This window comes from Ascidia mentula, chromosome 4 (genome assembly GCF_947561715.1).
Source record: "Ascidia mentula chromosome 4, kaAscMent1.1, whole genome shotgun sequence".
NCBI classification, from domain to species: Eukaryota; Metazoa; Chordata; class Ascidiacea; order Phlebobranchia; family Ascidiidae; genus Ascidia; species Ascidia mentula.
In genome coordinates, this window is record NC_138569.1 from 11,242,412 (window position 1) to 11,261,501 (window position 19,090).

General features: G+C 33.8%; 1 protein-coding gene across 1 annotated transcript; it reads right to left on the reverse strand.

Moving 5' to 3' along the window:
- Window positions 1-166: 166 nt before the first annotated feature.
- LOC145899685 (sterol regulatory element-binding protein cleavage-activating protein-like) lies at window positions 167-18,584 on the reverse strand. The gene is made up of 25 exons (XM_082988580.1): window positions 18,343-18,584; window positions 18,038-18,176; window positions 17,410-17,564; window positions 17,105-17,322; window positions 15,201-15,315; window positions 14,194-14,417; window positions 13,846-13,972; window positions 13,578-13,785; window positions 12,958-13,163; window positions 12,099-12,231; window positions 8,432-8,539; window positions 7,996-8,126; window positions 7,743-7,849; window positions 7,470-7,580; window positions 6,325-6,488; window positions 4,447-4,556; window positions 4,313-4,383; window positions 4,003-4,088; window positions 3,774-3,945; window positions 3,116-3,213; window positions 2,883-3,011; window positions 2,527-2,626; window positions 2,104-2,216; window positions 1,196-1,284; window positions 167-323 (listed from the first exon to the last, which is right to left on the reverse strand). The coding sequence occupies exons 1-25, from the start codon at window positions 18,462-18,464 to the stop codon at window positions 167-169; spliced, it is 3,393 nt and encodes a 1,130-aa protein (XP_082844706.1). The 5' UTR covers window positions 18,465-18,584.
- Between the last annotated feature and the right edge of the window lie 506 nt (window positions 18,585-19,090).

Sequence of the window (19,090 nt, forward strand, 5' to 3'; positions counted from 1 at the left end):
AGACTTTGTACCAAGTCAGAAAATTGTTGACAACTGTGAGTGACTGTTGACTACTATGCATGCAGCTTTATTACATCAATGTTCTGTTTAAAGAAAAGCAAGGTGTTTCATTTTTAGACAATTACAATTTTAAGAAAAATTTTATTTGCAACAAAAAGATGGCAATTTAATCATTTTTTTCCATTACAGAGGGAAATTTTATAATGTGCATATCACGCCCAACAATACACACAACACAAAGTTCACTAACAAGAACAATATTTGACACAGGAGTTTGAAGCGTGTTTGGCATCAATTTGACCCGCCTTAAAAGTTCACCTCTCCTAAAATAAGCAAAATCAGATTGTGAATGATATGACAAAATCATACTTTAATTTCTGGAACTTTGCTTTTGGAAAATTGTAATAAAGTACATTATCATACTATGGTTATATTGTGGTGGATAACTTAGATAAGGGCAAAGTATAATAAACAGAGTTCCCTAAGTGATAAAGTTCAAGCAATTGTGAGGCAAACGCTTTCAGCTGCAATATGCAACCACAGTTATGCTGAAATAATGTGTTATTTGATATTAAAAAACAGGTCTTTTTGGGAAACAATCGACAGTTTAATAACTTAAACAAACTTTTGCCGTATTGCACTACATTAGAGGTGGGTACCCACAGAGCTTTTTTTATCAGGATGCGACAATTTTGTTTCAGTTATAAACTGTCAATTCAAGCTAAGATGGATTCAGGAGGTTTAGTTCTGTTTAGGTTTCCATCATATACTTATGTGGACTGTTTAAAGGTTTTGAAACAGATTTGACCAGACAAGCTACTTAATGCCAGAAGAGTTGTAAAACATGCCTGACAGCATTAGTAGTAATTTATTTAAAGCTATCTTGGATGAAACCATGTTGGTTGTAACTATGGAGCCAAAATACAGAAAAGGCCATTCCATTGTACAATAACCCATTAAGGATTCGTTCCGCATTGGAAATCAATTGCGTAATTTAACCTCCTACAGTTATGATTTAGCCCCATTATTACTACTTTGCTTTAAAGGTTTCATAGAAGCACCTTCACATATTTAAATGCATGTTCAGTAAAATGTAAAAACTTCATACTGATAGTGTGTAGATGAAATCACTCCCAGTTAGTTAAAGCTATTTGTAAGTGATAGTTTTTTCATAAACACAAACATTGCACAGTACCTTACATCCCATAAAAACACTTCACCACTTCCACCACTAAGACACAAGCTTTTGCCAACCATTTTTAAAGATGCATCAGCGAAGGCTTCCTAAAACAATAGTGCACAGAACAAATAAAAAACTAATGTTGATAAAAAAACGGATGAAACACATAATGATTTCTGGGGAACTAAGTAAATTTGTATTGATAGAAGATGCACAACTTCCCTGCAGAAGAAATACACCTTTTACAAAATAACTCAATCATTTATATGTATATTCCTGGAACTCCAAAAGGAGTAAAAGATGATCAACACCAGTATAAGCTCTTTATTTGGTAACAGAAATATTAATTTCACCTATTGGCATCCTCAGTTTCTGTCTAAAAAAAATTAGAAATAAAATGAAAAATTAAAAACCACAACAAAAAAAAAACTCAGCAGTAAGTTCACTTTCGGGACAGCCAAGGCAAATTATATAAATTATGAAACAAGTCACAATTACAACACATGATTATATTTCTATTAAAAAAGTTTTGCTGAGTCGTAAGTGCCTCTCACACTCCTGTCTCAATTTTCAGTGTTTGTCAATAGTATGGTGGAATGGACGTTTGTTGTGGGTGTTTTCATCAACAAAAGCCAATATGCTGAATAGTGTTGTAAATGTACAGCAAAAACCAAGGACATTTTTGCAAAAAAAACAGAACCAGCTGAATGTTCATTGTTTCCTAGCACTTCAGCAACAACTAAGTTTAAATTAGGATTCTAAATTTTGAAAACTTGAAAGACAAGTGCTGGAAAAAAGATTATAATACTAACTTGTTAAAAGAATAAATCTGATAAAAAAAAATACTAGAAACTCTACTCTCATGAGAAAAATATGTGAATTTATTTAAAACAAATATTTAAATGATCATAGCAGCTCAATACCTGTTTAATGACTTGAATTAAATATCCAGTTCGACGTGCCCAAATGCACAACTTTGCATCCTGCCCTGATGACACAACATGGGTCATAGAGCATTGTACTTCTTCGACAGAATCTAAATGAATCATTACTCAGATACATGAACCAAGGCCAAACAAAAACTGCATGTGAAAAAACACACGTTTGGATTATAGACAAGACACCAGTAGGGGCATATTTTGACACATTGTTTTGTTCATTACTTTCCACAATGTGCAAACAAAGATAGAGAATAATCAATCACAACCTTCTGTTTTTGAACTTTCATAAATGAGACAAGCAGGTGCTATTCATTTTGTAAGAATTGGAATTGTTTCAATTTTTTTGACTACATTTTTGCGTCATTAACATGAAGTCAATTATTTTTGTAAAATAATAACAATTACCTCTATGCTCATCCAATGTGTGAAGACATATTCCAGTGAGTAAATCCCACAGCTTTACAGAACCATCAGTAGACCCACTCACAGCTCCTGTTGGTGGCCCCTGCACACATATTTAACATTAGTACATGCAGATTACATTAATATATGGCATAAATATTTAAAGAGAATAAACAGCTCTCATTGAAGTGGTTTTATTGGGTTGCACTATAGGGCCCATTGACCTTTGATAAGTCTAAAGTGGCTGTTTAACAAAAAACATATTTTTCTGTTTGACAACGCTGTTGAACACCCATACATAAACTTAAGTATGTGTTTTTACACATCAAAATATGTTATGGGAAGTCCAAATAACAAACTTTATCCATGGATGCACATGTGACTGGTCCAGTATGTCCAACCAATGTGAACTGACATCTTGCATCCTGGACATTAAACAGTTTTAAAGTGTGATCACAGCTTCCAGTTAATATCCTGCCCATTGATACCTAGCAAAAACAACTTATATCAGTCTGTGTTATTCAGGAAATTAACAAAAAACATTTGATAACAACAAAAGTCAAAACATATGGTAAATTTTTATTGGACTTACAGTTAAGTTGGTTATTGTTTGTTGATGGGCGCTTATGGAATAAACAAGTTGAAGAGACAGAACATCACTCTCAAAACTGCACTGGGCCCGAAAAGATCCTAAACTAACCATTACAAATTAGTTTGTATGTTCAATTATAAACGACAAAAAACAAATTCCAAAGACCCTGTTTCAAACATTTTGTTTTTTACATCAAAAGAGCAATTGGTTGGGTAGAATAATTTTTTACCATTATTTTTCTCATAAAATACAGTAGAACTTTGTTAATCTGGACTTGGCAGAAATTCCAGATTTGGCGAAGACGTTTGTTTAAGCCTAATGTTGAACAGTTACAAAGACATCGCAAAAATTGCCATTACTGAACAAATTTCAGACAACTTTACAACCTAAAGAAACAAGGTTTGGTGTTCAACTTTAGAAGCAGGAAGAACCACCCACATCAAGATAGAATAAGAACAACTTTTAATGAAAATTGATCCTAAGGCTTTCTTTGTACCTCCACTGTTGTATGAATTAGACAGGGTTCTAGATAAGCCGAATCCATATTAACTGAGTTCTACTATAACTTTTTGCCATTATTGACATGTGTTAAAGGTATCAGTTTTGAAGTATAAAACAATAGTTAAGAGTAAATTTTCAGTCTATGTATAATGATGACCTCTATGTTGAAGAGCAGAAGGAATAACACTTTTTCCTTCAATTTGATAAAAATCCAGTGTTCCTCTTAATCTGGCTGCCACAAGGCGACAATCTTCAACTGCGAGGCCCATTACACCACCTGGACTGCAATCATCATAACATCTAAGGTTTGCAGTAACTGAATCCCATATCTAGCGAGAATATATCATTGTGTGCATTTTTTAGTCACAATGGCAAAACACATCTACCTCAATTCGTCCAGTATTGCAACCCAGAATCACTAAATGTTTACAACCAGTCAAACTCCAAACGGTTGACGGTGCCAGGGTGGTTTCTAAACAATATAGATACATCCTTAGTGCAACTAGCGACAAATAAGGTTACAGACTCCAGTATATACAGATTTTAGGGGTTAAATTATTATTCGGAATTCCCGTACTTTTTGCCACTAGTTGTGGTCAAGCTTTACAAAATATTGATATGTGTGTGGTAATTGTGGCCTCAAAATGGTTTTGTATTTGCATTATGTGCTACAGAATTTAGTAAAATATACTTCACCTTCTGTTTTATGATGAAAGTCAGCCAAACTTTTTTGGTGTTCTTGAAAAAATATTTTGTCTGCTGAACACCTGTACAGAATTCAGTATGTATTGACTATAGCCATGACTATTGCAGACAGTTAAAACATCAACCTGTCAATGTTACATATGCACTCTCCTGAGTGATAATCCCATATCCTGAGGTTTCCGGTAATATCAGTTGAGAAAACATGAAATTCATTGGTGTCAACAAACTCAATATTCTAAAGCAATGATAAGTTACAATTAGGTATTAATTTTTAAATGTTTTTAAAAATTAATTCTTCTGGGTGCAGAATAAAGTTTTGCAAGTACATTTATATCCAATCATGTAGGAGTGGACAATCCTTTCACTATTAGGTAACAGCGCACTCCATAACTGAACGAGCAGCTGTTATACCTACACAATCAGAAACCACATTGCACAAGTCAGAAACTACATTTTATGCAATTCCTGGATTTGGTGGTATGTTATATTATTGATTTGTAATTAAAAGCTCTTCTGGCAAAAGAAAACTTGTTAGATCGACGTTTCGGTTGTCATACAACAACCTTCATCAGGATAATGAAGTAAAAAACGCCCACACGGTGATAAATATTCACGCGCGCATAAAGCACAAAAAAGGCAAAAAAGGGCAAAAAAAGGCGAAGGAAACAACACAAGCTAGGAAGCGGGGATGGGGGGAAACACCAATAATAGAAAACGCGCGTCAACAGGACGAAACCGAGGTCTAAAGCATAGCGCCTCGAGGTGCGCAAGACCATAACGTTCAACCAAAAAAGGCCCGAGAACAAGAGGTGGGTAGTGTGCGGGATGCTCTTTTAAGAAATGGTTACCCAATCTCCTTTCTGCGACAAAATCCTGCATCCCTGCCTAAGTGCAACAAAAGTCCCACCGCTGGTGTGGTTGTTCTCCCATATTTTCCAGGACTTTCAGAGACCTTAAAGAGACTGCTGGAGGACTTTTCCATCCTGGTGTACGAGCGTCCTGCGGTTACACTACGCTCCTTGGTATCGCATCCTAAAGATCGCGCTGGTGGTACGCTAGATGCTAGAGGGGTAGTATACCGCATTCCATGTGGAGGGTGTGAGAAGGTGTACATTGGTGAGACGGGTCGCGCCCTAAGAACACGTCTAAAGGAACATCAACGGGATGTTGGCAAGCCCAATAAGGTGGCAGGGACGGCATTGTCGCAACATGTTGCAGCAACAGGACACACGGTTAATTTTGAGAACACAATAATTCTGGACCGGAAAAAGGACAGATACAAGAGGATGTTCATCGAGTCTGTTCATATAAACGCACATGGGTGCGCACTTAATGATAAGAGGGAAACCTTCTTTCCACCCGTTTATCGCAATTTGATAAACGGTCTGCACGACATGCCCCCTGGTTGAACGTTATGGTCTTGCGCACCTCGAGGCGCTATGCTTTAGACCTCGGTTTCGTCCTGTTGACGCGCGTTTTCTATTATTGGTGTTTCCCCCCATCCCCGCTTCCTAGCTTGTGTTGTTTCCTTCGCCTTTTTTTGCCCTTTTTTGCCTTTTTTGTGCTTTATGCGCGCGTGAATATTTATCACCGTGTGGGCGTTTTTTACTTCATTATCCTGATGAAGGTTGTTGTATGACAACCGAAACGTCGATCTAACAAGTTTTCTTTTGCCAGAAGAGCTTTTAATTACAAATAGTATGCCTGGCAGCGTTAGCAACAAACTATTATATTATTGATCTTGTCTGTTTATTGTCACATCACAGCTATACATTAGGCTATTGAATGACCTAATATACTGAAGTTCAGTAATAGTCCTAAGATACTTGGTGATATCATTATATCAAAACGACAATTATGACATTACAATATCACCTCCTTTCCTGTAAATAATAAAACTCCGTACCTATAATGTAAGATTTAAAATATCTCTATATTTTACTCTAATTTCAGATCTATTTGATATTTTTTTTTTAGAAAAGAAATTATTACTTGTGAAATACCTGTGAGTGGCCAGTCAGGATAAGGGGAATAGATTCCCCAACAGAGCTTACATGTGTTCCAGAATCTGGAGTACGTTTTTTATTATTATGCGATCTCCAATTAGCATATTCTCGGGAGCAGATGCACCGATACATAATGTTCAACAAGAACACCATTAGCATTCCTAAAAGTACATTAATTAAAGAGACATTTTTTTATTTTCCAACAGCATCGATTGTTAATTATTACATTTAATTTATATTAACAGTATACAGATAAGAAACTGAGGGGCTTGAATTTTTTTTGTTTTTAAATTGATTCCAGATTCATGCTTCTTGTCTGTGTTTTGCACTGGATGTAATTACACAAAATAACAAAGGAGTATCTTAGATAATCAAAAATGCGTACGAAAATTAAAAGAAAAAGGCCAGCTGCTATTTTGTTATGAATCTGGCCAACTGTGTTTGGACCAAAACCAAGATTTTAAAATATTAAGAAATCAGCTCAAAATAATAAACTATCAATCCAAGGCCTTAAAAGCACTACCAGCTTTGGGAATTCTCAATCAAATGGAGAATTTATTAACTACAGAATGTTTAAGAAATTTGGCACAGACATGGATGCAGACCAGAAAAACGTCTTGCTGTAATAAAAATAGCAATGTAACATTAAGTATACATAGGTTTTCAAGAGAGAATGTAATGTAAACAAGTAATTACATGTGAACAATTTCACAATGTTTGAATTTTGTGATAATGGGCTTGATTTAATTCCAAACCCTTTCAAAATGTCAGCAGAAAAAGTTTTGTTCAATGGAAAACCAATGAACCTTTGATATTTCCAGATTTCAGATTAACTGGGGTTACTAATGATGTGCTAACACAATATATATCGATGCCATTAGTTGCAATCATAAAATGGTCACAAAAAACACCTGTTCATATTCGAATTCGGCCAAATATTGAAATAATCCGAATGTTCGGATTCAGTTCGGCACATCCCAGACTATATTTAAGGAAAAACAATTTCTTTTTTAATAATTTGTTTCATATTGCTGTCTGAAACACCTTTAGTGAATAGCTGAAAACTGCAAATTAAGATATTTTCCTGCAAGAACTCAAAATATGATTATTGTAATTTTCCCATGCCTCTTTTTTGCACCAACCTGACACTGCCCCTAACAAAAGAGTTAAATAATAGTCCAAGCCAGTCATCTGGTACCGTCCAATATAAGAAACTGATGGTAGTTGCGGATTCGTTTCTTCGAAAGTGTTTTCTGAAAAAAAATTGAATGTGATCACCAAATACAAATTATTAAGCATTTTACAAATAATATATTCAGTCATAATTAAAACCTTCATATTTAACAAGCCCCATTAAAAGAACTGTTCTTCTGGCATAAAAGTTTTCTTGCAAGAAAGAAACTGTTTTTTCTCACCGGAAACTGTTTTTAAGGAATCATTATCCATACACAAACTTTGGATTTCCAGTACATCACTTTGATTTATCATTGGGATAAGATATACAGGCAAAATACTGAGAAACCTTATAAAAAAGTATATAAATGGTATTTAAAAATATTTATGTGCAAAAACTTCATTTCAACCACAACACTTAACATTTTAACTAAAACATGAAATACATAGGATTATTTTGAAAAATTTATTATTTTTACGCAACTTATAGTATACCTTGCAGCCAAAGTTATATTATAATATGCAAACAAAGTTGGCCAATGACGAAAACTTAATTGCTGAAATGAAAGTATGTCTTCAGTATTCCATACAATGTCTCCAGTGTAAAACATGGCATTAATTGGTATCTAAAAAAGCATAACTATACATCAGGAATAGATCGCACTACATTGTACATTTAACTGTGTGTTTTAATATGATCTTCTAAATGAATTATACCACTGTTGTAATGAAGGCAAACACAAATAAAGGTATATTTTTAAATTAAATCAGTTGATAATTGCCTATATTAAAACAAAATGCTGCGAATAGAACTTGTAGGTATTGATCCATTTACACGATGCTTAAGAGACAATGGTAACTAAAAAGTTTTGACTGTACATCATGTTTGTTATTCTGTCTCAAGATGCACAAGGTAAGTTGTTTAAAATACCTCAGTCAGTGGAAGTTTTTGCGATTGATATTGTGTTGATTTTTCCAACATTCCTGCTTGATTGGGATAACTATAAACCAAACATGCCACCCATATCACCATAGATACCTAAACAACACATCAAGTTTTTTTATTTCCTTCTTTTACTACTACTTGGAATAGGCTCTACTAAAGAATTTGCTTTCAGTGTTTGTATGCTCATGGCCAATCAATATGAACTGAAAATATTGAGTATGGCTACAAGCACATGGCTTATACATATTACTTGTATTCCAATCATTATTTTTTTGTTTTTAATTTACTGAAACAAAACACAAACTATTGTAGGTTATTTTAAGCAACATTTATTTAACAGGCCAAAAAAAATATAGGTTATTGCAACAATATATTACTATAAAAAACAGTTACATCAACTTCAGGAATATAAGTAAACTTAGTCAAAAAAGTTCCCATGTTGGCAACCCTAGTCAAACATTTTTTTCCATGACCAAGTCTTTGGGAAAAGAGGGAATAATTGCACTTGCTATGACTGCTTTCACAAAACCCTGGCATGTATCGCTCAGAACTATAAGTTCCACTTAATTTAAAGCTTAGTGGAGCAATACAGCCACTTTTTGAACTACAGTTGGGCCTCAATCGGGTCTGAAATTTCTTTTAGAGTCATGTTGCAGATATCGCATTATCTGGTTTATAGCATAACAACTATAAATTCCAAACCATAACCTATCTGTCATTAATCCTTTACTTTGAATAAAGTTAATTATTATAGTAATATTTAAAATTGACAAGTTTTCTGAGAGCAAACCTAAGTCCTGTTAGCAATGACCTAAATCAGGGTTTCCCAAACTTTTTTGGCCGTGGACCCTATTTTGTGAACCTGTTTTTTCTCAGAGCCCCTGTCTTCATATCATTTTGCAACGTAATCAGCATTGAAAACACTACAAAACAATATCAACAATAACGAATCATGTTTATTAACTTAACTGACAACTTTAATGGGAAGGATGGGATTGCTTTGTGCTGCATAATTCATCAATTCTCGGAGCTATTTGTGACAGGCAAACTCTTAAGTCCGAGTCCACACATAGTCTAGATTAGTGATGTTTCCAGTTCCAAATTATCCGGCCCAGCCGGATCTGGATAGTTATCAATCAAATCTGGCCGGATAATTTGGATCCGGCAGTTTGTTAACACCGAATCGTGTATTTGAACAAGGGACAAATGAACGTGGGCATTTATTAATATGGTATAACACGTCACGAAAAACCTTAATAACCAATAACCGAAAAATTGGAAGTTGTCCAGTATCACAGACCGGGTCCCAAAATTGAGTAATTTGCGAAATGTTTGTCCGTTTGTCCGTAAGCTTTCCCAACTATCCGGTAAGATTAAGTATATTATTCGGCCGGGTCCGGCACAAGACATCACTAGTCTAGACCTGTATTTTGTCTTCATGCACGTCAGAGCAGAAAATGCCTTTTCGCACATGCAGGTGGTGGAAAATGGCAAAAACATTTTGGTTGCTATTTGTGTGAGCGATATATATTCATCCGCAAAACTTAACCAGAATGATGCAAGATCTGATTGATTGAAACTAATCATCAATGTTTGATCAGATGATAGTTCTGCCAATTCGTCTTCTTCGCATCCTGACAAATTAGTTTTTGCAACCAGGAAAGGATTTAAAATCCAATCATAGTTTTAGTATGTTTCTTTCAAAAAGTACTTTCTAAAATGGCTGAAAAGCAGTTCTAAATGTTGCTGGACATCACAGAGTATCAACGCAGAATTAAGCAGGGGTTTGTTTACAATGTAGTCACACAACACAGAAAACATATCCACAACAATATTTTTTATTCTGTTTTTTCATATGTCGAGTTTCTTCATGAATGCTGCTATTTTGTTTTGGCTACGGTAAGTAAAATATTCTTATCTTTTCCCTGATGTGACAGGTTAAGTTGGTTCAGAAGGTTAAAAATGTCTGCAAGATATTCTAGTTTTCCCAGCAAGATTTCATCCACTACTAGTAAAGCTAATTTGGCATTGTGCAATTGCAAGAAAACTATAATTTCTTCCTGCAGTTCAAATAGGCGCTCTAAAACTTTTCCACCGGACGGCCACTGATCTCTGTATGGAGCAAAAGGCCTGAATGTTAGCAACCAAGTTCATGGCAAAGTTTTGAAATATTCAAGACTAGAGTGGTTGAGCTTTGATGGAGTTGACTACTTTGACACATCAAGACATGACTTCAGGTAATGATTGCCCCCAATCTTTCACAGGAAGCGTTTTGCGATGAATCATGTAATGTGCTTATGTAACATTTGGAAATATTTCCTTGATACAGGCTACAATCCTGGAGTGCTTTCCAGTCATTGCAATGGCACTGTCCATGCATACACCTGCACATCGATCCCATGACAGTTCTGAACGAGCATAAAATCACGAAGTATGTTAAAAACGTCTAAGCCGATTGTTCTGCACTGCATTTGTTGACAAAACATAAAATCTTCTATCATTTTGGCTCCCCAACAATATTGTGCTTACACCATTAATTGTGCTTGGCTGGCAATATACATACTTTCATCCAGTTGAATAGCAAAATAGTTTTGTTTCTGTGGTTTATGTCATTTAAGATTAGCAAAAAAGAGCAACTGTGCTTATGTCGTTTGAGATTTCAACTATTCTTCGTGGATTGTCGGATAAAGGAATTTCTGTTAGTTTAGCTGCGCATTCATCGTTCAAAACTACCTCACACATGTGAATGACTGCTGGAAGAATAGAGTTTTCAGCAATCTTGAGGCCTTTCTTACGTCATTTTAAACCTTAAAATAAAACCAAGCTCCACATATACAGCAAATACGACCATTACCTGAGAAGAGTAGCAACTTCACCAGCGATAAGTGAGAATTCTTACATCATAAACTCGTAGTTAAAAAAATCTTGAGATATAAGCATAGTGTAGAGTAATTGCACAATGTACGTATTGTAAAGCTTATGAAACCACTCCAGTTATGAATCACTGCAGTGATTACTAGTGATGCACCGAAACAGCGAAACCGAATATTCGGCAAAAGTTTTTTTTTGTAACCATCTCTTTAAACACAATAAATTTAATCAAAACATATATATACTGGATTAGATCTTATCCTATCATACAGTCTTTTTTGGCGCTTGAAGAATAACCTCGTCTTCTGCTTAAAGTTGACTTTCTGTGAATGTCAACAAATGAAACGAACATATTCGTACAGTTTAAACAATCATTTTAACCTTTTCTGAAATTTGCGTATCAGCGTTATATGCAGTACAAAAGTTTCAGTTTCGGCCGAATTTTGCAGAAATATTCAGCCGAAACCGAATAATTGCAAAAACCTTAGTTTCGGCCAAATAAATTCGGCAAACCGAACTTTCGCTGCATCCCTAGTGATTACTGCTTATGCACTGTATAAAGGTAGCAATAGTTTTTTGAGGTATTATTATGGACCCCCATGCAGTCGTTGCGGACCCCGGTTTGGGAACCCCTGACCTAAATAATGGCAGCAACGTTTTAATTTTTATAAGATAATAACATAACAGAAAACATGGTGTATGTAAGCACTCATATAAGATTGACGCATGGTGTGCATGTATTGATCAATGTATAAAAAAGTACAACTGGTCCTTAACTTACCATTAGTCCACGCTGTACCATTCTTGTATCAGCAAAAAAGAACACAACTCTTAATCGCTTTGGAATTTTCAACATAATTTGTGGGGCACCCCTCTCAAGTGAATTAATTGAATCAAGTTCCGTCACAGTTTTACTAAACATAAATGCATATTTAACATCGGAAAAATCCATCTACGAAAACCTAATTTTTGGGACAGTGCCATCCATGCACACAAGATATATAACAATTTTGTTCAATTGTGATTCTGTAAGTTGGTGAAAAATATCTTTTATAAAGTTGGAATGCAAAAAAACATGCTAGCGAATATTTGTGGTATGTGTAGGGCTTCGGTTATGTATACGGAAGGGCCCGACCAATTCAATAAACAAAAAATTACAGTGGCATTTATTTAGATATCAAAACAGACAAAAATATTTCAAAAAAGAGGGGGTCTGGATCCCTTGGACCCCCCTGGATAGACCTTTGGGTCTGCATGTTACTATTCACCTTATTTACTGGCTGCAGAAAGGTAACATGAGATTAATATAGACAGGTAATTAGAAGCATTGTTTCTGTGTGTTCATAGAGCAATATGTCATAAGAATAGTAATAACAGAATAAACAGAAAGCTTTACAGAAAGAGTCTATCACATGCTTAACATTTGATTTGATGTTTTTTATGGTAGAAATAGCAGAAGTACAACAAGCATTCACAAAATATGGTGCATGAAACTAAGCAGTTTGTGATATGGCATACTAAAAATATTTAAATCCTGTCACACTGTGATGGTCTCACAGTAGTTTAAGTTTCCTTGCTGTTTCTATGTTAAAACGTATACCGCAACTAGAACCTGTTGAACAAAAAAAATTTGAACAAACCTCATAAAGGTGGATGGTATTGTTTTTTTACTCTTGCCAGGTAATACTGCATTCTTGTCACATTCCTTAATGTCGCTCTCCATGAAAGAATATGCACCTTCAGCAATATCTAACCGCCTTATATCAATTGACAACACAGTTACAAAAAACATCATATGCATAAAGAAATCAGACAAAATTCCAACCAAAGCAAATGCACAGAATTCCTAATAAAAATAAATTGAATATTAAATGTTTTTGCTATTAACCCACATTACAAAAAAATAACATACTGAACCAACAAATATAAAATGGAATTTGTGTTCTTCATATTAGTTTTTGTTAAATTTGAAAAAGGCTTTATGGAACACATTGTAGAGATATTTTTACATATGTATTTTTTATAATTTCCAAAACAATTATATGGTATACAATGCATGTTGTCATTAATTTCATACATTTACAGCAACAATCTTATTATTTTATTTTTTATAATAAGTCATTCAATGTTAAACTATAATCTTTACCATGCCATCATTACTTTGTTTTTAGCTCATTTTACTGCATTCCTAAGCCGGATGTGAATCATATAACTTATCTTCCTCAGTTATAAAGTATCTCATTACTGTTGTTTACCCTACCTGAATTTCAGGAATCAACGTGAAATAACCAAAGCTAATCAAAATTAACTCCAAAAGCAAGTTTTTGGTTATGGAGTATCCTTCCCTTTTCAAGCCATGTGCAATTCGCTTTTCAACATCCATGTGAAGTGGTGTTGATACTACTGATTTTGTAATTACTAAAATGTTTTCCAAACCAATGATACATACTAGGTACGGGAATACTTCTCTAATAATGCAATAAAACAAAAATTAACAATTAAATAACAACTAAATGACTGATAGTTACCCTCTGTTTTGAGCAGGTGTCAAACCGATTAATGAACAAAGTCCAACAGCCATCATTAAGGATGCCATAACACTGACAACAGCACAAAATGCCATACCAATCTTGCTCTTTACAAAGTTGATTTTGCCTAATAATAATAAAAAAAATAATTACCACAAATTAAAATTTTTATCAAAAAATTAACAAACCATTTTGCACAGAACTGAATGTTTGTGAAATATTTAAAAAGATTAAACATAACCAGTTTTAAAAAAAACTTAAAAAAAAAAAAAAAAATAAAAATTTGTTCACAGTATTTGTTTTCTACATGTATAATTAAACAAGCTACAGTTTTTATTTCCTACTTACGAACAGAGAAATAAATATAACATCCCAAAATAAAATATGTTGATGCCAGCGGAATTACATCCCTCCATTGTAGTTGAGGTTTGAAATGCACATGAGTTATTCCATGAGATTTGTTTTTGCAGTGTGGAAAAGTTTCATCTGTTTCATTTTTACAGCGCACAGTGTTTATTAACTCTGAGCTAGAAAACGTTTCCAACAAATGCTCATGAATTTTTTTAAGCAGTCTACAAAAAAAACTTTACAGTTAATTCTGTATTTGTGAAATATGCAACCTTCCCCCAAAAATATGTAGCAATTGACTAAGCTATAAAAATGATAGTCGTAGCTTCTGTTATAAGGTCCGCTATTAAAAAAAATAAAACAATTCTTGGAATTGTATTCATTGGCTGAGGCAGGGGCCAAGGCCCCATCAACGTTCAATTTTTCATGCCAAATTGAATGTGCATGAATACATGTGCAAGGGGGAAAAAACATGTTCATAAGTTAGGCTTTTTTGAATTTTTTGATAAAATAATTGCTATTATGCTTCAGGGATGTGCTAGCACACAGAATATTCAGAAATATTTGCTGAGTCCGAATCAAATATATAATGACATGACAAATTTAGATATTGGTCGTCAAAATTCGTGTATAAATTCAAACTTAAATATGTGAATGTAAGATGATCGAACAAATAGGATTCATAAAAATATTAAAATACACCTGCGGTCAGACTTAGCACATACCTATTAAGAAAGTTTCTGTTAGGTGATCTTTAAAACCAACAACTTTTACACTAATAAACACAAAAGATTTTTTGCCAAAACAAATTTCAGGCCGGCTATGACACTGATTTCTTGGGCAATTACCAAAAACATATGCACTGTAAAACAAAACTTTTTTATATATAGAGATGAAAGTGAGATTAGTGTTTGACAATTTTGTTTTGAAAAAAACTCACCTACGATGAGTTTCAAACAACAATAGAAAAGGATGCAAATAGATGAGATTATAACAAAGTTTTTCACCTGCGATCATATTTTTCCAAAACAAGCGTTATTGCATAGGAAGCAAAATAATTCTTCTTTTTTGAATGAAAATTTGTGAAACCAGTCTGCTTTGATGTTATTCCAAACAAAATTTCTGCAACAAATATTTAGAAACATAACACACTCAAAAGGACAAACTATTAAAGAAAAGCAAGGTTTTCTCTTAATTGAAGCAGACGGTAATACTCGCAAATCATTCAGGTTCAATATCAGATAACAGAGGCACCCTGACAACCCAAAGAGCACCTGGTATCCCAACACAGTCAGAAACTACAAACATGTACCAATGTACAGACACAATTTAAGTGTAACCCTTGGTCTTTTAATTAGTAACAAACCCACATTTGATTCATTGGATTACTTATGTTTGGTTAGAAATGATTTAATTTGCGTAAGTATTTTCTGTTGGGTTAAACACATTACAATGGAAGAATTCATTTCAAATACAGGGAAACTTTTTGTTATATTATGGATAATTATCCAGTGGCTAATGTGGATCAAGTTCGAGTAGAAACATGTAGTGTGCTACAGTTTTATGCTGGAAAAAACAAATAATTAAATTTTTATTAATTTTTAGCAATTATTTATCTACTACCACTGAAACTTGGGCCATTGTACAGATTTTTTTTAACCAGCGAAGATTTAAAAAACAATACCTATTGTATAATGCTGGTTGAATATAGACACAATCGCATTGTTCCACAACAATATGGTTTATTTTGGTGTTTCTCGTTAAGGTTGATTACTACATCACATAAGTTTACTTTGATGTGCAACTTGTTTTTAAAGATGAATATGCATGAAAAAAACATAAATTAACTTCAAATAACGTCTTTCATGTGTATTTTGGGATAATTGGTGCGACCACACCCAGACACCCCCCTCATCTTTTTGTGGATTCACCACTTGTTGTGTTTGGAACACTTACAAGTAACTTTATTTTTATTTTAGTGTTGTAAACTGACAGCGACATTGACCACATCTTTTTGGATTTTGCTTTATTCAGAGAGAAAACAGTGTCGCAGTAAGACACTAGCAATATAACTTTTGTAATGCATCAGATAAATTGCTTTGTTCGTGAAATATTGGTTAGGTTAACCATTAATCATTAGGGTTTTTGGGGTTAACTTGTGAATAAACTGAAAATAGTCAGCAATGCAAGTGTTTGCTCTATGTTATTGTCAATTCCCTAATACAACTATAAGTAAGTTTGTTTTAATTGTTTACAAAAGGTAAAAAAAAATTACTGAACCTTTATTGGTATTTAGTTGAAATATAACAATGCAGAGGTAGTTAAAACTTACATTATACTACTAAGTTAACAACAGTCACCACAAGGGTCATGTTTTTGTACACTGCAGTGTGAGAAAAGTCAGCAGAAAATTTAACAGCGGCGGATACAGAAAAAATGTTAGAGGGATTCGGGTCCGCTAGTGATTGAAACCCATATTTTCGGCAACACATTTTACAAAGACATTTACAATGCAAATTCACCAACAAGAAGTAGCCCTTTACAGTATACTTTGCATCTGTCCAATTTTAACAAAAATGCAAAAACAAACCCTATTATTACGAATGCAACTTTATCTGCATGCTGAGCGAGTATTAGGCAATATTTCACACTAAATATCTATGATGTTTCAGCATTAGTAGCAAAATATTTCAAAAAAATGTAGTGTTCGTTCCTGTGTAGCGAGAAAAATAGATCTTTAATTCACATTACATTTCTTTTTTATGCAATACAAAAAGGAGGAAATATAAAGAATTTATTGCTTTTTTGTTGGCTAATGCAGTTTAAAAAAGAATAAATTAACTATTTGCAACAAAACATATAATTCTAACTGGTGTAAAACATGTAACCTAAACAAATTTAAACGTCTCACCTTTTATTGATTGTGAAGTTTCTATTGGTTTACCCTCATACTGGTTTATAGTTTGAAAAATGTCTTTATCATACATTAAATAATCTTTCTTATTGTTCCAAAATAATGCAGGAGAAAGCAGAAGGCAATCATTCTCAGGAAAAAGTTTTTTTAATTTTTGATTTTTATCTATGACTGTATCCTTGATTTGAAAGCAAGTTTCAAAAGCTGGGTTTGTTCTGTGAGACAGAAGCTTATTGATTAGAAAAAACAATTAAGAGTCGACAGAAGATTGACATAATTGCAATAATTTAAATTTCACCCACTTGTTGTAATACAGTTTTATCTTCATTACAGCATCAAAAGCCGTTGCAACAAATGCTTTCAGAAGAGCAACATTGTTTGGGTCACCTTTTGGGGGATACAAGGATACTTTAAATAGATACTGCTGAATGTATGCAACTTGATGTTGGGCAGAATACTAAAAATAATAGGGGTAAATTAAGGACCTTCCTTGAATAATATAGCATGAATCATGATGTAAATGCAACGTTTTTCTTGAGAACAGAGTTTTACTGTATTTTTTGTTGTTGTGCGCAGCCTGCAAATTACTTTGCAAGTTTTTATATGGCACTAAGGATTATTTGAATTTGAGACTGCAAGGATTTGGTATTTCTAAATGTGTGCAAAAAAGCCACAATGTTATGCCAATGCCACTAGTAATGACCGTGCTAACGCAACACCAAACACAGTTTAATGTTTTCAAATTCTGTACATATTATGTTCTGCTGGCTTTGTCATTTCCTTTTTATAGTTCGCTTAGCCACCTACTGCACTTTTCGTTGCAAGACCCTAGATATAAAAGGAACTGGCTTGCTCTATGCATTAAGCTTTAAATTTAAAATTATGATAGGTTTAAAATTAAAAGCTAACAACAAGCAAAGTTGTGCATACCCATTTCGGAACTTGAACACTTTTTGTTGAATATCCCATCTGTTTTTTTAATTGACTATTTACCATGTTTCCATCATCAACAGGTGAGAAAAAAGCTACAGGTTCACTTCCAGGCAATGGAAGATTTAGTAGCGGGTAACTGCATTAATAAAGTTTTTTTCAATTTAGGATCTATGGACATTTAATGCAGAGATGACAATCTTTTTACATAAAGGGTTTACAAATTGTGCCTTGTTTACTTCACAAATTTTATTAAATGACCTAATGAAATACAGAAAAAACATTCTTTATTTACACATACTTACCAACAAGAAAAAACCATTATTGCAGAAAACAAAATCATAGAAACAGGATGACGAGAAGCAAAAAGTCCATACTTATAAAACAGTACTTCTGTTTCCTTTTGTAGATAACTTTGTGATGTCATCTATGAGTTACATGAAGACTCAGTATGTGATTATTATACAATGCCAGCAGTCAGACATGCCAATTTATAGTAGACTTAATGTTCATTGGTATTTACCCAGTATATAACTCTGATCCAGTTTAACCTATTGCAAAAAATAAAAAGTACAAATACAATATTATGTTTTTCTTTCCATTATTTCAACAATGAGTTTGTGAAATGTTTTAGGGAGTCTATAAGTTTGAGCAACTTGAATTACAACAACAATTGTTTATTCACAACTTTGGTAATTTTCTCTTGATAATCTGATAGTTTACCATTATAGTACTTCATTCCGGGGACACTAAGGTTTACCTCATCCCGGGTACAATAAGTTTGTAGTTATTATAATGGGTAACACTTATTTAAATAATCACTGGCCGGTGTGTAATTATGCTGGGAATGAAATAGTTCGCGTTTTAGGACCAATCAGTTGGTCTGCAGTGCAAAGTTCCCACCTAAGTTTTGTTAAATGGCGTTTTTTTGTGTCAACTAGCTTCTGGTAATTCTTTGGTTACAACACACAGTATACCACCATAGAATACTAAAACATGGAATGGAAACTCTTTTCGTCACGCATGAGTAACACTTTACGCAAAATGAAAAAT

What these genes read in the sequence shown, in the direction of transcription:
- LOC145899685 (XM_082988580.1), bottom strand. Translation starts at nt 18,464, where the DNA reads ATGACATCACAAAGTTATCTACAAAAGGAAACAGAAGTACTGTTTTAT. An exon ending in ATAAAACTGTATTACAACAA is followed by an intron (nt 17,323 to 17,409) that starts GTGGGTGAAATT and finishes TCTGTCTCACAG; the next exon opens with AACAAACCCAGCTTTTGAAA. An exon ending in TAATTCAAGTCATTAAACAG is followed by an intron (nt 1,285 to 2,103) that starts GTATTGAGCTGC and finishes CTATTGTTTTAG; the next exon opens with GAAGCCTTCGCTGATGCATC.